Source organism: Micropterus salmoides, unplaced genomic scaffold, assembly GCF_014851395.1.
Source record: "Micropterus salmoides isolate LMB-PRFRI ecotype aquatic unplaced genomic scaffold, ASM1485139v1 Ms_hic_scaffold_4, whole genome shotgun sequence".
In the NCBI taxonomy this organism is placed as follows: Eukaryota; Metazoa; Chordata; class Actinopteri; order Centrarchiformes; family Centrarchidae; genus Micropterus; species Micropterus salmoides.
Window position 1 is genome coordinate 30,634,888 of NW_024043372.1, and position 17,196 is coordinate 30,652,083.

Here is a 17,196-nt window from a genome sequence, read left to right on the forward strand (position 1 = left end):
GTCACGTTTGTTTGTCCCTGTATAACACCATAGTGGTCTAATTCAACTACATGCACTATGCCTTCCCACAAAAAACATACAAGGGTCTGTCTGATTTTGATACAGTACTGTGAGTGGAGCAAATCTATCAGACGTTGATGAATCAATCAATGAAATTAATCGTTTTAGTCTCATGTCCGGTGATTATTCACAAACGTTAAGACCACTTTTCATTTGACTTGATGCTTTGATTGATTCCAAACATCTAGTTAGGTGCAAGTTTGGTGTCCTACCCAGCAGTCACATAGTTTCATGAGTGCAGGCATTTACTTTGAGCCTTACAAGCACCGTTTGTACCTCAGAGCCTGCTGCACATTGAGCTCTGTTGGTCAATACTCCAGGACAACACACACACACTCACACTTTGTGTCCCTCCCCTTGGGCAGAGAGAGTTTTTCTCAGCAGTGAAGTGAGCCAGTGTTCAGTGGAGGTTTGGTCATGTCTGGACTGCTGGGTGTGCGACTGCTGCTGCTGTGGGGCAGCGCCTGCTTCTGGCTGCTCGGCCTGGCCCAGGGGGCTCTGGTCATCTCCGGGTACCATGGAGCTCCGCAGGTAACTTCCCTCACTGATGTTTTTGTACTCTGATCTTATAATCTTGTAATCACATCGTTTTGTAGTTCAGTTTTGCCTGTATTTATTTGATCTGGCTCCACATTTAGTAGCACTAGTGTGTATAATTAATGTATGTGTGCAACACAGAAAGTAAAGTCTTACAAGCTAGGTTATGCAAGTGTTTCTTTCTAATATGTTGCCAACATGTTGGTTCACCCTGCTGTGTTTGTATTTCAGGAGACAAGAGGAGCTGCCAGATCATTGCAGGTATTTGGCAGAAACTGTTAGAGTCCTTTCATATTATGGGGAAAATGTAAAAATCCTTCTGCTTGTACCTTTTTTTTTTTTTTTTTACCAAACTTGTGTTCATTGCTAAATACCAGTATTGGTTATTGAGTCATACTTACATAACTTAAAACAAAATAAATAAGGCTATTTTTAAAGAGGCATCTAGATAATTCAATTAAATAGTATTAAACAACAGTGGCAGTTAAAACTGACAGCCTTGTGCAGTCTTAAAATTAGATTATCTAAATCTAAATCTCCTTTTTCTTTGTTTTTTTGTTACAGAAAAGAAGTGCAAATGAGGCCACGGTAGGTCAATGAACTGTTTGTATCTCTGTTGATGTTACTGATGAAATTAGATTATCCAATGTTTTCAATTCAGTACAATTTTATTTAACAAGGGAAATCGTATGCAGCATCTCACGAGCCAGTACAACAAATAAACGCACAATAGATAGGAGAAGAAAGGAAAATCAGTCACCAAACTTACAAGTAAAAAGACTATAAGCTTAGAAACTACATTTGGAACTGGTAATAAATACAAATACATGCATATAAAATATAAGAAAAAAACCTATATAGCAGAGGGAATATAGGAATTACAGTAGCAATTACTTACAGGCAGGTAGAGCAAAGCTAAAGGAAGCAATGAGAATTCACATGAAATGTAGGTTCCATATGCCCATTGTTATGCTTATGACTTGTTGGTCACAAAATTAATTTCTGAACCCTCTGTTTGAATCCAGTAAACACATCTTAACAACACTGTTCAGACTGTTTTGGTCCTCAACTGTCAGCAAATAAAAGAAAAGGTGAATAGACTGTCAATAAAAGACTGATAAAAATAAGATTAAGAATAACTGAACTGACTGAAAAAGAGTTCTGTCCGTGAAATACCCACACTATCCCTGCTTAGATCATACAGCGCCCAGATTGACTCACCCACCCTCATCACAACACTCCCAAAGTGGAATCAGTGACATAATGTCTTGTATTTCAAGCTGTTATAATTTTCTTTGGCACCAGTCACAGCACATGCTGGAACCATCACTTTGAAATAAATATTCCAATTGATCCCAAGCAGGAAAAAAAAACTTTCTTAGGCCCATGTACAGTACAATACAATACAACAATAGAACACTCAAAATATTGGACTAAAAGCCTACGTGGTATCATTGCTGTCATATATTTGCTGTCATACATTGTATGATGTAATGCTTTTAACTAAAAGTGCTTTTACCCTGTACGATTTGATGTCATTATTCTTTTCTGGGTTTCCCTGCACAAGGACTGCTGATGAAATTTTGCTATCCAGCTAACTGCCCCTGTTAAATAAACAAATTCATTTCATTTTCTTTTGCTAAAAAATATCCATTAGTGTTTGAGTCTTTCCATCTCTTCCCCCCTCTCTTTGTGTCTCAGGTGGAGGTGTACAGTGTGACAGTGGACTGCACTGTGACGTCACGTTTCGCCCACACCGTCATGACCACCAAGGCTCTGAACAAAGCAAACTCCTCCCAGGAAATCTTCTTTGAAGTGGAGCTGCCCAAGACCGCCTTCATCACCAACTTCAGCATGTCAGTCTGTCTTCACTCTCTCCACATTTAGACCCGCATTAAGACCATTTGTGTGTGACATATCCTTCCTTTCCCAGATGTGCACTAAGGCCAATTTTTCTTGATGATATAGTCCAGTGTTCTAGTGTTTGCTTAATGTCGTTCTCCATTTTTGTGCCTCAAAGGGAAATTGAAGGTCAGGTGTATGTTGGGGAGGTGAAGGAGAAAGAGAAAGCTAAGAAACAGTATGAGAAGGCCGTTTCCTCTGGGCAGACGGCTGGACTGGTCAAGTGAGTCAGTCAAGATGAAAAATACATAAACCCAGTATTGTAGTACCACAGTATAGTATCTAAATTTTTATGGACTTCCTAAATTGATCATTTTACCTTATAGGCAGTCAATTATGTCTGTGTTGTATTACAGAGTTTCTGGAAGAAAGATGGAGAAGTTTTCGGTGTCTGTCAACATTGCAGGCAATAGTAACGTGACTTTCATTCTGACCTACGAGGAGCTCCTTCAGAGAAAACTGGGCCAGTATGAGATTCTGATTAGAGTGAAACCCAAACAACTGGTCCAGGACTTTCAGGTGAATCCATGTTCATGTTAAAATCCTAACTCTTGATGGTTTCCTTGTGATATCACAAATTCTAAATGAGTGGTTTACCTTACAAATGATGTGTGTTTGTGTGTGTGTGTGTGTGTGTGTGTTTGTGTGTGTGTGTGTGTGTGTGTTTGTGTGTGTTTGTGTGTGTTTGCGTGTGTGTGTTTGCCTGTGTGGAGACAGATTGTGACAAACATCTATGAGCCTCAGGGCATCTCTTATGTTGACACCCATGCAACCTTCCTGTCCAATGAACTGCTCCCTCTGGTGGAGAAAACGGTCACAGACAAAAAGGTATGTGATACATCAGGCCCTTTAACAAATTGTCTCTGATTATTTGCCTGTCTTGCAGTTCCTGAATTCAACTCAGTTTTCAAAATGACCTCCGTCTCACTTCCCTTTTCTTAACATGCAAAAAAATTGGTCACCCAAGAATGAGCTTAACTGATCGTACATATCCCATTGGCCAGGCACACATCTCTTTCTCACCAACTATCGAGCAGCAGAGAAAGTGTCTGGGTTGTGATGGAACACTCATCGATGGAGATTTTGTCATCAAATATGACGTGAACCGAGCAAAGAGCCTCGGGGACATTCAGGTCAGCTGGCACCAAATACTGTACTCAGTGTCTGCAGAATGCTCATTTAAATCAGTCTTTACATGTAACCCTATACAGATTCATATTAATGTTGAGCTCTAAAATAAAATTGATGAATCTGTGATTAGATTGCTCAACAACATGAAATGAATCAACTTTATTTGAGGGAAAAACAAATATTGCCATTCTCATTTTGCCTCTTCATTCATTCATGTATATTCCTGCTCTTTATGATTCTCTTCCCTTCAGATTGTGAACGGATACTTTGTGCACTTCTTTGCCCCCCCTGACCTGCCCAGAGTCCCAAAGAATGTGGTGTTTGTGATTGACAGGAGTGGATCAATGAGTGGAAGAAAGATGGCACAGGTGAGAGACTGTTCAGACTGTTAATGTGGTTCTGATCTATTGACGCCCACATGCGCACATTTTGACCTCTGACCTCATAACTCTTTGCAGACACGAGAGGCATTGCTGGTCATCCTCAAAGACCTCCACGAGGACGACCACTTTGCCCTCATCCAGTTTGATCACAATATCGATTCTTGGAAGGATTCACTTACCAAAGCAACACAGGAAAATGTGTCTGAAGCCATGGTCTATGTCCAAAACATAAAAGACTTAGGAGGTTAATAGAAAAACAAGAGACACTAGCTTTTAGGCTAAATGTCATCTTTACTCCCTCAGTAATGGAAATACACTCTCACACTATACTTTTTTCTCAATTTGTTGTGTGTTTTCCTTCTAGGAACCAACATCAATGATGCAGTGTTGAGAGGTGTGAACATGCTGGTCAAAGACAGGCAGGAGAAGAAGCTCCCAGAGAGGAGCATCGATATGATTATTTTACTGACTGATGGAATGCCAAATTATGGTGGGCGTGCATATACTGTAGAACATTGATCAATGAACTTTATATTCGTTTCATACATCTCTGCATCTTGTCTGTGTGCGTTTAAAGGAGAGTCTAACCCCCTGAAGATCCAGGAGAATGTGCGTTCTGCTATTGGAGGAAACATGTCTCTGTTTTGTCTTGGGTTTGGAGATGATGTGGATTACTCCTTCCTGGATGTGATGAGCAAACAAAACAAGGGACTGGCCCGCAGAATTTATGAGGGTTCAGATGCAACACTTCAACTTCAGGTGGAGAGTTCTTGGCTATGAATACATATCTGAGCCAGTAGTTCCACTTATGCCACATTCCTTATCTTATCAGTATTTTTAATAAAATTTGAATAAAACTTTATTATAACACTTGTAATACAATGTGTGTATGCATATTTCCCAGGGTTTCTATGAGGAGGTGTCCAGTCCTCTGCTTTCAGAGGTGGATCTGCGTTATCCTGACAACGCAGTGGACTTCTTGACCACCAACAACTTCAACCAGTTGTTTAATGGCTCAGAGATCGTGGTGGCCGGTCGGCTAATCGATAATGACCTGGACAACTTCTTGGTAGAAGTGTTCGGCCAGGGGGTGAGGAGAAAAGAAATCTCGGAATTTTTTGAGACAATGCAGAGGTGGAGAGAAGATGTGTGTTTATTAATCTGTTCATTTCTTATACTCTCCCCCTGTAGTTTCAGGAGGACTTCAAGGTGCAGGGTCAGGCCAGTACTGTGGACTGGGACGCTATGTACCCGGATGAGGAGTACATCTTTGGGGATTTCACAGAGCGTCTGTGGGCCTATCTCACTATCCAGCAGCTAATGGAGAAGAGGTCAGTCAGAGTCATTTCACTCAAGGCTGAGACCGAAATTGCTTTAGCTTGACAGTCTTTGTTTCCCGTTGGTCTCTTGAAAAACAGTGTTAGCTCATGATAAATCTTGTAATATTAATTCATAGGTGCCATTTTCTGAATGCCAGAGTCTGTGTTGCAAGTATATTTTAGCATATTCAGTATATTTTCCTTCTTGCAGCAAGAGTGGTGCCCCAGACGAGAAAGACAACGCCACAGCCAAGGCCCTGGACATGTCTCTGCATTACAGCTTTGTCACACCTCTCACCTCCATGGTGGTCACCAAGCCCGACACTGAGGATGGACCAGACACCCCTTTCATTGCTGACAAGCTTACTGAGGGTAAGATTAAAAAGTTATGCTGGACAAGCTATTCTGAAAATGGCTGCAAAGCAAAACCTTATTGTAATTCGCAAGTACGAACGAAAACCAGCAGAGGCTGGAGCTCCATTTTAAACTATGGAATGTTCCAAGTTGTTTTTTGTCCATCTGTTTCATGACAGAGCAAAGGCAACAGGCAGAACGAGTGGGTAAGACAGACATTTGTTTTACCATATAGCAAAAAAAGACTTTTGGGTTTAAGTCATTTCACTGTATTCCTTTTTAACTTGAATGTTATTCTTCTTGTATCTAGCACATGGATTTGCAAGCTCACCAACGTACATACATTCTTACCACAAATCACCCACATATTTTGGTAAGTACATTTTTAGCATTGCTAGCTGCATGGTTCTAGGGATGACAATGTCAGTCTGTCAGTCAGTTGGTCTGTCAGTCCACCACGGCATCTTGATGATGAGTCCTAATGAACTGACCTTTCCTTCAGCACCACCAATCTTTATCGATGCAGTGAAATATCTCAACATGCAGATTGTATGTAGATTGGCGAATATCAGGGTTTTGGTTTTGAGTGAAATATCTTGACAACTATTAGATGGACTACCGACACACATTGGCCATCATTTATCATTCTTGCGTAGAAACAGGCGTATATGTTGGCGTAATAGCCATGCTTACACTCCTCTCACCGCGTGATTTATGAAGCTGTGCGTACCTTTGAAATCCAGGTGTACGCAATCCCTGCCCTTGATAAATGCCCTATGTATTCAAGTTTCCGCTTCCCCCACGCCCTCATTTTACACCATGGACCCGCGGAAGACGGCAAAGAAGAGGAACTTCTCCAAGGTGGAGATCGAGAACCATCACCAGGGAAGTGGAAAGAAATAAAATTGTTTTATTTGGGAGTTTAAAGAGTGGGATTAAAGGCGCCCACAAAAACCAAATATGGACCCATGTTCCGACTGTTAATAGTGTGGGGGTTGAGAAGCGCACTCCAGCAGAGGAAAGAACATTTATCAAGTTAAGCATGCGTTTTCTTGTTCTTTATTGTAGGTAAAAAAATAAAGTGGTCCCATTCACAGATCACCTCAAAAAGGCGTGTCTCGGCTGTGAAGATGAGTCAGAGTCAGACTGGGGGAGGCCCACCGGCACCTGCCGGGCCTAACCCTGAAACGTCAGGTAACACGCACAGGCTCCACTGGGTATAGCTGAGGCCTGACTACAGATTTATCCTAACTGTCATCCATCATTCTGTTTAAGTGCAGTTATAGTTTTTGCGTTGAAGCGGCTACAATTCCTACTATTGCGACATCAAGGGATGATGCTTACATTTTGTTTGAGTCAAACGCTGAGCAAGAAAAACATAGACAAACCAATCTCGTTTTGCTTTAGAAACATTTTATTATTTTCTTAAAAATGAGAAAAGCAAAACACTGAAGACAAAAAATAATAAATAACCTTAGATGGCATTTTGAATGTGCATTTGGGTGCTGACTTGTGGCTGGTTCCGTGAATCTGCAGCGTGCATTTTTCCGTTTTTAGGCAATAATATAGTCAGTTTGACCTGCAACTTTTATTTGTGTCACAGCCTATTTTTGTTTGGATATACACTGATATAAAAGCAACCCCAAATAAACTACAAATGAAGGAATATATGCCTACAAATCAAATGCTTTGGTAAAGTCACACAAATTAAACATTGAAGTCCATGTTGCACAAAAATAAACACTGAAGTTTATAACTACTTTTTTTAACAGTGGGTCATAATATATCATCTTTTAGTTTGTCAGTGCGTTTTGTGGTGTTAGGAATAGTTTTTTTGCGCATTTCCACACTAACTCAAAACTTGCCTACATGAACACCACCTCCTGAGCTGGCGTAGGATTTGAGCGTCCCATACGCCAACGTCCATATTGTTAAATCTCAAAGTTACCGTGGAACGCTGGAACGCTGGAAATTTTGTGTACGCACATTTCATAAATGAGGACCATCTATGTTAACAGGGTCCTATGTTCTCAGGGCTTAAAGCAAGAAAATTTTCTGTGCCTGAAATGTGTTCAGGGTTTACGACAAAGATGGAGGGTAGGGGGCAAGCTGTAACTTTGTGTTGAAAACTGACGGGGACATAGGGACTCAGATTAGGGGTCTGACATGCACTTAGCTCATGAAACATGAAGAAACACAGTTCTGGGTTCACAAGAAGAAGACAAGAAGATAATTGTACACTGGTTTGATAAAACTTAGTGTGGAAATATATGATAGCCTATATGTCTCCCAGAAGATTTTGAGCATTAAACAGTTAATTTCCTGCATTCTGGTAACATTTTCTGCCAACACCTATAATCAGTGCTTGAAGCGGAAAATATAGGTGCTGGGCAATACGGCCGAAAATGTTATCACGATAAAACATTTAACATCATTCAATATCGATTATTCTTATGATATATGTAAAATCACTGTAAGGCAGATTTTTGTTCCTGAGTGAAAGTTGAAGAAACCAGATGGTTAATTGTGTTTTTAAACTATTTTTATGGTCAGAACAAACACTCAATGCCAAACAGTGGATCCATACGTTCATTCATTTACGGCGTCCCGCCACAATATCAATGCTGACCGCCACATATTGATTTTCGATTTTGTTTTATTTATTTTTTTGCTAGGCCTATTTAAAATCGTATTTGATTGCAGAGCGCCGTAGCTATTTTGCGTAGCACATCTTTCCCTCGTCCCTCTCTCTCCCTCATGAACACCACTGCACAAATTTGTCCAACACCCAGCTTTAAAAAGTTATTAGCAAGCATGTAAGAAGCCTAGTTAATAAGAAGAGCTAAGTTAATGTTAAAATACAGCTGGGTTGTCGAGGTTAGCACGTTGTTTATAGCTAGTGCCACAGTTACACTGTCATTCTGTGGGATCACTTAATCATAATTGAATGTTTTACCTCAGATTTGTTAAGTAAATTTCAATTAAGTAATATTTTTTCAGACCCTCCTCAACAAATTAAAGTGCTGATTTGTTCTTGATTCAAATGAATTAAATCAAACACTTATTAAACATGTTTTTTTATTGAGGAAAATTATATTGCGATAATTATCATTATTGTTTTATTGCCCAGCCCTGCTGGTACTCCCCATTCACATGGGAGCTCACGGCTGCATGAGCTACCTGCTCTGTCTCCTCCGACAGAGATTAGCAAACAGACGAGAATGGGAACAGATGTGCGCCACATAGAGCCCATGCAAGAAAAGTCCCGGAACGCCAAAGAATAAAATGTAGAAGTAACTTACTTGTATTGGTGGCCCACTTCAAGCACTGCCTCTTATCAAAATTGACACCACATATCTGTGAAGCTGTACTCCACCAGTGGATTACATTCCGACAAAAATGGCCTTGTTACGTTGGCAAAGGTCCGACGATCCAATCCAGTAAAATATTTAGTTCAAAATACATTATTATATCAATAAATATACACGGACTGCTATTGCGTCGCTTTATATTAGCCTAACTACAGCTAGCATGTAAACAAAAAAGCGTCTACACGTTGACCTTTTGAGTGACACCTTAATTGACCAAATAGAAACTACCATGTGCTGGCCACGGCCTCCGATAGCTAATGAGCCAATCAGGACGTGCCAGTCCCCTCTCTTTCGTGTATACACCGACAGCGAGCCACCAACTGTGCAGAGGAAGACTGGTGCCTCACACATATAACACGCAACAGTTAAAAAAAAAAAGCAAGAATATTTTCCAGCGACATATTTATATATGTTGTCGAATACAAAAACTACCTTGCGCCGGAATTCCGGCACAGCGCCGGATAACTTTAAGCCCTGTGTTCTCCAGCTCAATATGTTCCTATATACAGATGTTATTTCTACAGTGACTGGAATTTGAAAAGCCTTTCAATCATCAATTGTCCTGCGATTTTAACTGCAAATATAGCCCATACCAATCTCTGATAGTGTTTTAATCAAGAGACACACATGCTGGGAACATACAGATGAGCCACATTTGTGGTGTCTGTAGTCGTCTCAGGGCTGCAATAAACACAGATCCATTTGGAGCGAATGCCAATTATTGGCTGGTTGACTGTCACCCTACCTCGCTACCATGGCTACCAGCCCTGCTGCTACAGGAGCCGCCTACATGCGCACTCAGTCTGTCCTGACGCCACAAAGCCGGGAGAGGTCAGACCGGAGCCGATATCTGCGTGGCTTTTCAACGATGGTGCCAACTGAGTGACCACACGGGGCTAGATATTTTTATTGAATAGGGGTTTGTTCTCTTACAGGACTTTACACGCCAGGTCAACATTCATAACACAGATGAGCCAATGGCTGAAGCAGAGCTCTAGTTAGTGGTGGTGTAATCAGTAAAAAATAATAAACATATAATAGTGATGGATTACATTTATATAGCACTTTTTGTCACTTTTGACACCCAAAGGGCATAGGGGGGAATTTGACTCAACCACTAGATAAACTCTGAGACAATTACACTTGGAGATAATATACTAATATATGTATTATAATATATATAAACACCTGTTCATATGCCATTGTTTGAGCTTGAAGCTCGATGCAGGTCCTCTTGTTAGAGCTCCTTTGTTTGCACTTCATCCTCCCCGTCCTCTGCCTCTATTTCCTCAGACCCTGAGCCAACAATGCTGTCATCGTGGAAGCTCTAATGTGCACAATAATGTATAAAATTCACACTCGTGCTGTGTAACTGATGGTAACTGTAAAATGTGTATCAACCTGTTTTTAGCTTTGCCTAATGTTACAACAGCTATCAGTTGCTAACAGTTAGCTACCAGCTCATTACTGAATCAAAGTCAGTCTATTTTATCCTCTACAATATTAACAGGCTATCTATCTTGATAGTAAATACTAACAGTCATGTTAGTTGTTTACTGTCATAATGATAAAATTAGGTGTTTTTCTACCCGTGATTCAGGCGCCATTGCAAAAATGCTCTCCGCTCGTCACTCTGATCTCCAGCTCAAACTGAGCGGTGAGTCCGCAACGTGCGTGCACATGTTTTAGGGGTTTGGCTTTGCAAGGAGCTCTGAAAGGAGGGGGTGGAAGTTTTTCAGTTGGATACTTTCAAAACCTAGCTGTTTCTTGCTAGTTTCTCAAACTTACCAACCCTACCTTTAATCGACAGATGTCAGCATGCTACCATACAGAAGCCCTAAGTGGCTATTCATTCAAATATTTTTTTACTCCGTTTTCCTTTGATAACGGGATAATCTTCTCATGATCTCGAGGTAGCGAGTGTTGTTTTCCCGTGATAAGGGGATAATTTCTGTGTTTCTTTACGATAATTTCAGATTATTAGTGTCACTGGTTAGTTCAGTTGGTAGAGCACAGGGCTTGCAATCCAAGGATTGTGTGTTTGACTCCTGTTCTTCATGAGTTTCTTTTTCTTATTTTGTGAGGGTTTTTTTATTTTTATTATCGTCTTCAACAAAGTTGTTATGAAGAGATTAAGGGGAATCCAATCACACATTTCCTGACAGCTATTTCAACGTTTTGGAAATAGTTGTCAGAAATGTGTAACGTTAAATGGATTCCCCTGAATGAAAAGCACAGGAATTATCTCTGCCTGTGAATGATGGGGAAATGAAAAGTCCATAGGTTGATGGATGTGGACCAATCACAGGGATGCACATAGTCCAGCAACAGTCTTCGTTGTTTGTGTGTGTGTGTGTGTATACTCTTATCTTTCTCATAATCTATATATAAAAAGTTGGTCTACCATGAGGATCAAACACTCAATCCCAACTATGAGTTCTGCACTCTACCAACTGACCTAACCAGTCACATTGAACATGATACTTAAATTACTTTTGAGAAATGTCCCTGCCGACCCCTGTGTTAAACTACTGTTTTGCTAACTCTAGATCACGAGAAAATTGTCTCATTAACACGGGAGTAAAAAAAATATTTGAATGAATGGCCACTTAGGGCTTCCGTACTAACACGCACATTAGCATGTTTTTTAAAGCATGTTAACACTTTCATTGTATGCATGTTAGCATGCTGACCTTAGGATTTAGTTTAAAGCCCTGTGCCTAAGTACAGCCTAACAGTTTCTAGCATGGCTGAAGACTCTTAGTCTGGTTGAAATGTTATCATCAGCATGTTGAGCCCGTACTATAGCAAAAACAAAATCATATTGTTGATATTCTGGTGTCACCTGCAGTGGATGGAGATCCTCATGTCATTATAGAGCTCCCTGACAGAGAAGACGCTCTGTGCTTCAACATCAACAACAAACCAGGAACCATTTTCAACCTGGTCAGAGATCCAAAATCAGGTCAGCCTGATTATCAGCATGACTTTCATACCCCTTGACAAGTATAAGATGCAATTCTTGGAATCATTGTTACTTTCTTATTTTTCTCCTTCACATGTATTCACTGACAGTAAATCATACTCTGTAGTTAAACGGTGAGTGACTGAATCCAGTGTTGTTTCCTCAGGTATTTTGGTCAATGGCCAGATCATCGGCGATAAGAAGATTCCCCCTGATGGTAAAATTAACACCTACTTTTGGCGTTTTGGCATTGTCCACCAGACTCTGGGGGTGAGGCTTGAGGTAAGCACTCGGGACATCTCAGTCTTCCAGGATGGAAAACTGGTTAAGCTTCTGTGGTCTGATGCAGCTTCTCTCAAAGGACCCAAGTGAGTAGCTGTGCCGTCACACTGTTATCTCCTTCAGTAAAAGATAACTGTCACACTACATGAATAATATGAATTATAAAACCAAGTTCAGGATGAATAATTATCATCTCCCTCTCCTCCAGTGTGGATCTTTCCTTGACCAAGGATCACAGCCTAACAGTAACTCTAAAAGATTCAGTCAAGTTTGTCATCCTGCTACACAAAGTGTGGGAGAAGCACCCATACCACCGGGACTACTTGGGTTTCTACACCCTGGACAGCCACCTCCTATCCCCTTCTGTTCACGGCCTGCTAGGTACAACATGACACACATGACGCCCAAACCTAGGGGGGTCCATGCTCTCCTGGGAAGCCCCCCCCAATTATTGCAAGCTGTTGGAGATGATAGAATGCCTCAAATCTGTACATCTGTACATCATTTGTGAAAAACATGATAGTTGCCCAGGGGGAAAAAATCATCCTGTAAAACCTACATCCTCTTTTGTATCTAATTATTCTCCAACTGTCTCCTTGTTGTGAAACCATAAACGCAACCGAATGTTGAGATCACTCATTTTCACTCCTGCCACCTAAAAAGAGTCAAAAATTGTTTGATGTTCCTGTTTTTAAGTTAGGCACTCCAGGCACACATTACATAGGTAGTGTAGGAATTCTAAATAAACAGCTTTACTAATCTTGAAACCTGTTTTTGTTATACTATGCTGGATTAGAGTTTACAGAATGTTTAGCTAACAAATCTGCTACATGTGAATCCATGCCATAATAATCTGGGCTGCTCTAATAGTAAATGAAGGATCCCCAACAGTGCCAAGTAAATGTTGTCGTCAATATTGAATTGAATATTAGACCAAGAACATTTACTTAGCAAACACAGTGACATCTGGTGGCTTGTAAAACCAATGGTAGCCCTTCAAGACTGCAGCCGAAGTACCATCACAACTCGCTGATATTAATAGTTCTAGCCTATTCACCAAAAGTGAATAGGCTGACGCGATGTAGAGGCAGGCATGAGTCAAAAGGACAGTCCAAACACAGGTTGAAATCCAACTCATATGTGTGCAATAAAAGCATATTAGGCTATTTCTGTTAAGTGTTACAGCTGCAATTCACAAACCTGGAGTGAATGGACACATACAAGAAAACAACTCCCTATGACAATGTTAGGGCAGACATTCAGGCTAGATGGCGATATTTCCACAGTAATATAACTTTTGCTCCATTGATTTACCAGTCCAGAGAGAGAGACTGAGGTGAAATGAAAAATATTCCTAAAAGATTCAGGGTTTTCAGAAAACATTTGAAGCTGGAGTCCAAGAAGCCACTCCCCCACAACGCTATCATAGCAGATCAAAAGTAGTTAGGCTATGTAGATTTAATTTCAGAATTCACACAAAATAATTAAAATACTGACATAAATTGACACCAACAAAATCAGTCAGCCCTCAGATAAGTTGCCAGAATATCTGGACCAAGTTTCCTATAGTGGGATTGGTCAAATGTGACAGACATGCTAACAGGAGTACTTGATACACCCTATAATTCAACAACAAATAACAATGTGAAATCAATGTCTCAGTGTGATAGGGGTCACTCTTAATTATGAACCTACCGAAAAGTATCACCTGAATCTGTAGCTCCCCTTGGCTTTAGAGCTTTATACTGAGTTTCAGTTTGTTGTTTTGATTCACTCTCAGTGTTGTTTTTAGATGCAGCAGGCAGCTGTTTTCACTGCAAAAACTCTAAAATTGCACTGTACACTACCTATGTCATGTTTAGCCAAACACAGACACAGAAATACAAGGGATTTGGACCCAATTCAGTTTAATAGGAGTTAATTTATAATAACACAAAAAGTGAATAGGCTGACGCGATGTAGAGGCAGGCATGAGTCAAAAGGACAGTCCAAACAAATCCAGTCGGCACAGGCAAAAATCTAAATTCCAACCCAAAAGAAGTCTAGCAAACACAGGTAGAAATCCAACACAAGGGAACCAATGGGAAAAGGACAAGGAGATGAAGATGAATGACGAAAGACCAGTGAAACACACGGACTAAAAGATGGAACTAGACACAGGTGACACGCATTATAGCAGGACAGACAATCATAAAGGTGGGAAAACACACAAAGACAGGAAGCAGTGTTACAACAGACACTGGTTTTGTTTTCATCCTAAGGTGCAATGGTGTTTGTGGTGGTTTGCGGCAAAATGTGGTTTACAGTAGTTCTTAAGTCAAAACCAGATTTTATTAATTGACTGCATTAACCATCTTTCTTCATGCAGTAGAAACGGAGGCGTACTTAAAAATATGGGACATTACAGTATAATAAATATCACATGATTTTACTGCAGTTCGGAGTTATCACTGGACAGATACAGGACCAGAATAATTATATTTTAAAATGTTTTTTACTTTAAATGGTTCTCCAGGTCAGTTCTATCATGGGATTGAATACGAGGTGACAGACCTGCGTCCAGGTGAAGTCCCAGAGAAACCAGATGCCACCATGTATGTGAAAGGACAGGAGCTCAATGTAACCAGGTACACTAAATGCTTCAGAGAAGTTTGTCCTATCTCAGTGTGGAAGAGTTTGCATGTAATGTGTCCTAAATGACTAAATGGCTGTTGTTTTGTATGTGCACTTAACATATCATTTGGTCTACATGACATTTCTATCTCTGTCCACAGAGGCTGGCAGAGAGACTTCAGGGGGGATGTGAAGAACGGAGAAAATGTTCCCTGCTGGTTCATTCACAATAATGGAACAGGCATCCTTGATGGAGATGCAACAGACTACATTGTTTATGGCCTTTTTAAGACAGTTTAAAAAAAGGTTACACATCAATGTCTACCACAGAAATCATCCACATCAAATTCTTTAAATAAATATTCAAATCTGCCGGTAATTACACCATGAATACTTTTAACATTATAAGGGAAACAGGCTTCATATCAACACGGCATTGTATGGACAAGTTCACAGTTTCTGTCAGTGTAATTGCAGGAATTATAAGAATCCCGAAATATTGAGAGGTACTGGGAGCAATCACGTGTATTGAAATAAATGGGACAGTTATTAAAGATGGATTTACTGATTTTATTTCAGTTTATTTTTCATTGTTTCCAACATTGTTTAGTAACATAGAAAAGACGGTTTAGTTTAATATTTATCACGTATTTGCTTTGGTTTTTCCTCCCCTCCCCCGAGAGAAGTTTGACTTTAAGAACCTCTATTATCTTGCAAATTTGCTAATGCTAAAATCCTTGTATGATGACAATGACACACCCTACTTTAATCCTGTTATGTCTGATCTGAGGAGCCAACTCAGTTCCAGGATCCAAACTGTTTTCAAGCTGATAAAAAGGTTTGTTACAATTCATGTCAAGTCTACTGTAGGACTCCTCAATCACATGAGACCAAATAAATGTTAAAGGGTGGTGGCGAAACATTTCTTCATGATGAAACAGTCCAAAAGGAAAAGTCCTCTAATGACTCAGAATATTGTTTTACTATGTGAAATATCAACACTGGTGGTTATCTGGGCAGCACGGTGGTCCAGTCGATAGCACTGTGGCCTCACAGCAAGAAAGTCGTGGGTTCAAACCACAGTCGTCCTGGCCTTTCTGTGTGGAGTTTGCATGTTCCCCCTGTGTCTGGGTGCTCCGGTTCCCATGGTGTGGGAAAACATGTTAGGTACACACAGTCAGTGGCACTCATATATACATCTGGAGTTGCTGCACATCGGCTGCCCACTAATCCCTTGAGGGACGGGTTAAATGCAGAGAATGAATTTCACAACATGTATGTGACAATAAAGGTGGAGAAGAAATAAATATAGGAAAATAGAACTCTAAAATCTGCACTCTTGCATTCAGTAAAACGAACACCGGATAGGCAAGTCAGGACCAGATGAGCATAATTTCAATTGTCATAATATGGGTGGAGTGTAAGTCTTATGAGGAGACTTGATCCCTTCGAATTCCCTCCACACTTGTTTTCAGTCATGCCAGCGGAGAGACTCTTCTATATCCAAGGCATGCCAGCGGTGTGCCGAGTCGTGCTGTTGTGGGTTAGTGTCTTCATCTGGCTTCCAGCTCAGGCCCAGGGAGCGCTGGTCATTTCCCGTAGAGATGCTCTGACAGAGGTATTTAAAATATGCTACACTTGCAGTATTTGCATGTAAACAAATGTCTTTTACTGGTCAGTTGACATACTGTTCATAAAAGCCTGTATCTGCCGTCGAAAGAGATCTATCCCATCAAAAATCTTTTCGCAGGAACTGCATGCTTTGAATATCTGGCAGCAACAACAGTATTTTTCCCTGAAAATCTATTTAGAGGGCATAATTACTAAGGCTGTGCAGAAAAACTGAGAAGCATCGCAGAAACGGAAAGAAAAGATGCCAAAGCAGTGATGACCTGGTCATCCACCTGAGCAACATAGTGACAGCTCAGCTGACGGTAAATTCATGTTAAAAACTGTTAAAAAACAAACCATGTAGTTATATGGCTTGCATTTCAAAACCTTGTTATTTCTTGTGACTTTACTGTCTATGAAGATTCTCAGTCATCCAGGTCATAGTTATCCAACGAAGGTTAAAATCAAGGGCAACTGGACTTGGTTGAAGATACTGGAAGACATTTCGTCCCTCATCCAAAGGACTTCTTCAGTTCTGACTGTTCTTACAGCAGTCAAGTCTCAAGTGCAAATTATTTTGATCACGCTAAAAATAAAGAAAAGAAAGCACTTCATCAACTCTCATCGTTCTTTTGTGCCATTTTTATGTTTAGACATTGTTCTAAAAT

General features: G+C 40.4%; 1 protein-coding gene across 4 annotated transcripts; it reads left to right on the forward strand.

Moving 5' to 3' along the window:
• The first annotated feature begins 430 nt into the window (after window positions 1-430).
• Window positions 431-15,770, forward strand: LOC119886954 (inter-alpha-trypsin inhibitor heavy chain H3-like). 4 transcript variants are annotated; one of them, XM_038697963.1, is made up of 24 exons: window positions 431-591; window positions 829-858; window positions 1,162-1,185; window positions 2,299-2,453; window positions 2,618-2,722; window positions 2,856-3,018; window positions 3,217-3,327; window positions 3,504-3,632; window positions 3,882-3,998; window positions 4,089-4,257; window positions 4,378-4,503; window positions 4,591-4,772; window positions 4,918-5,103; window positions 5,205-5,344; window positions 5,544-5,704; window positions 5,866-5,892; window positions 5,997-6,059; window positions 6,755-6,880; window positions 10,658-10,714; window positions 11,909-12,022; window positions 12,189-12,390; window positions 12,513-12,685; window positions 14,820-14,931; window positions 15,079-15,770. In XM_038697963.1, the coding sequence occupies exons 1-24, from the start codon at window positions 478-480 to the stop codon at window positions 15,215-15,217; spliced, it is 2,925 nt and encodes a 974-aa protein (XP_038553891.1). In that variant the 5' UTR covers window positions 431-477; the 3' UTR covers window positions 15,218-15,770. The 4 variants fall into 4 exon arrangements, with proteins under 4 accessions (XP_038553891.1, XP_038553892.1, XP_038553893.1 ...); XM_038697964.1 differs by lacking the exon at window positions 10,658-10,714 and having other exon boundaries at window positions 432-591; XM_038697965.1 differs by lacking the exon at window positions 6,755-6,880 and having other exon boundaries at window positions 432-591.
• Window positions 15,771-17,196: the final 1,426 nt, after the last annotated feature.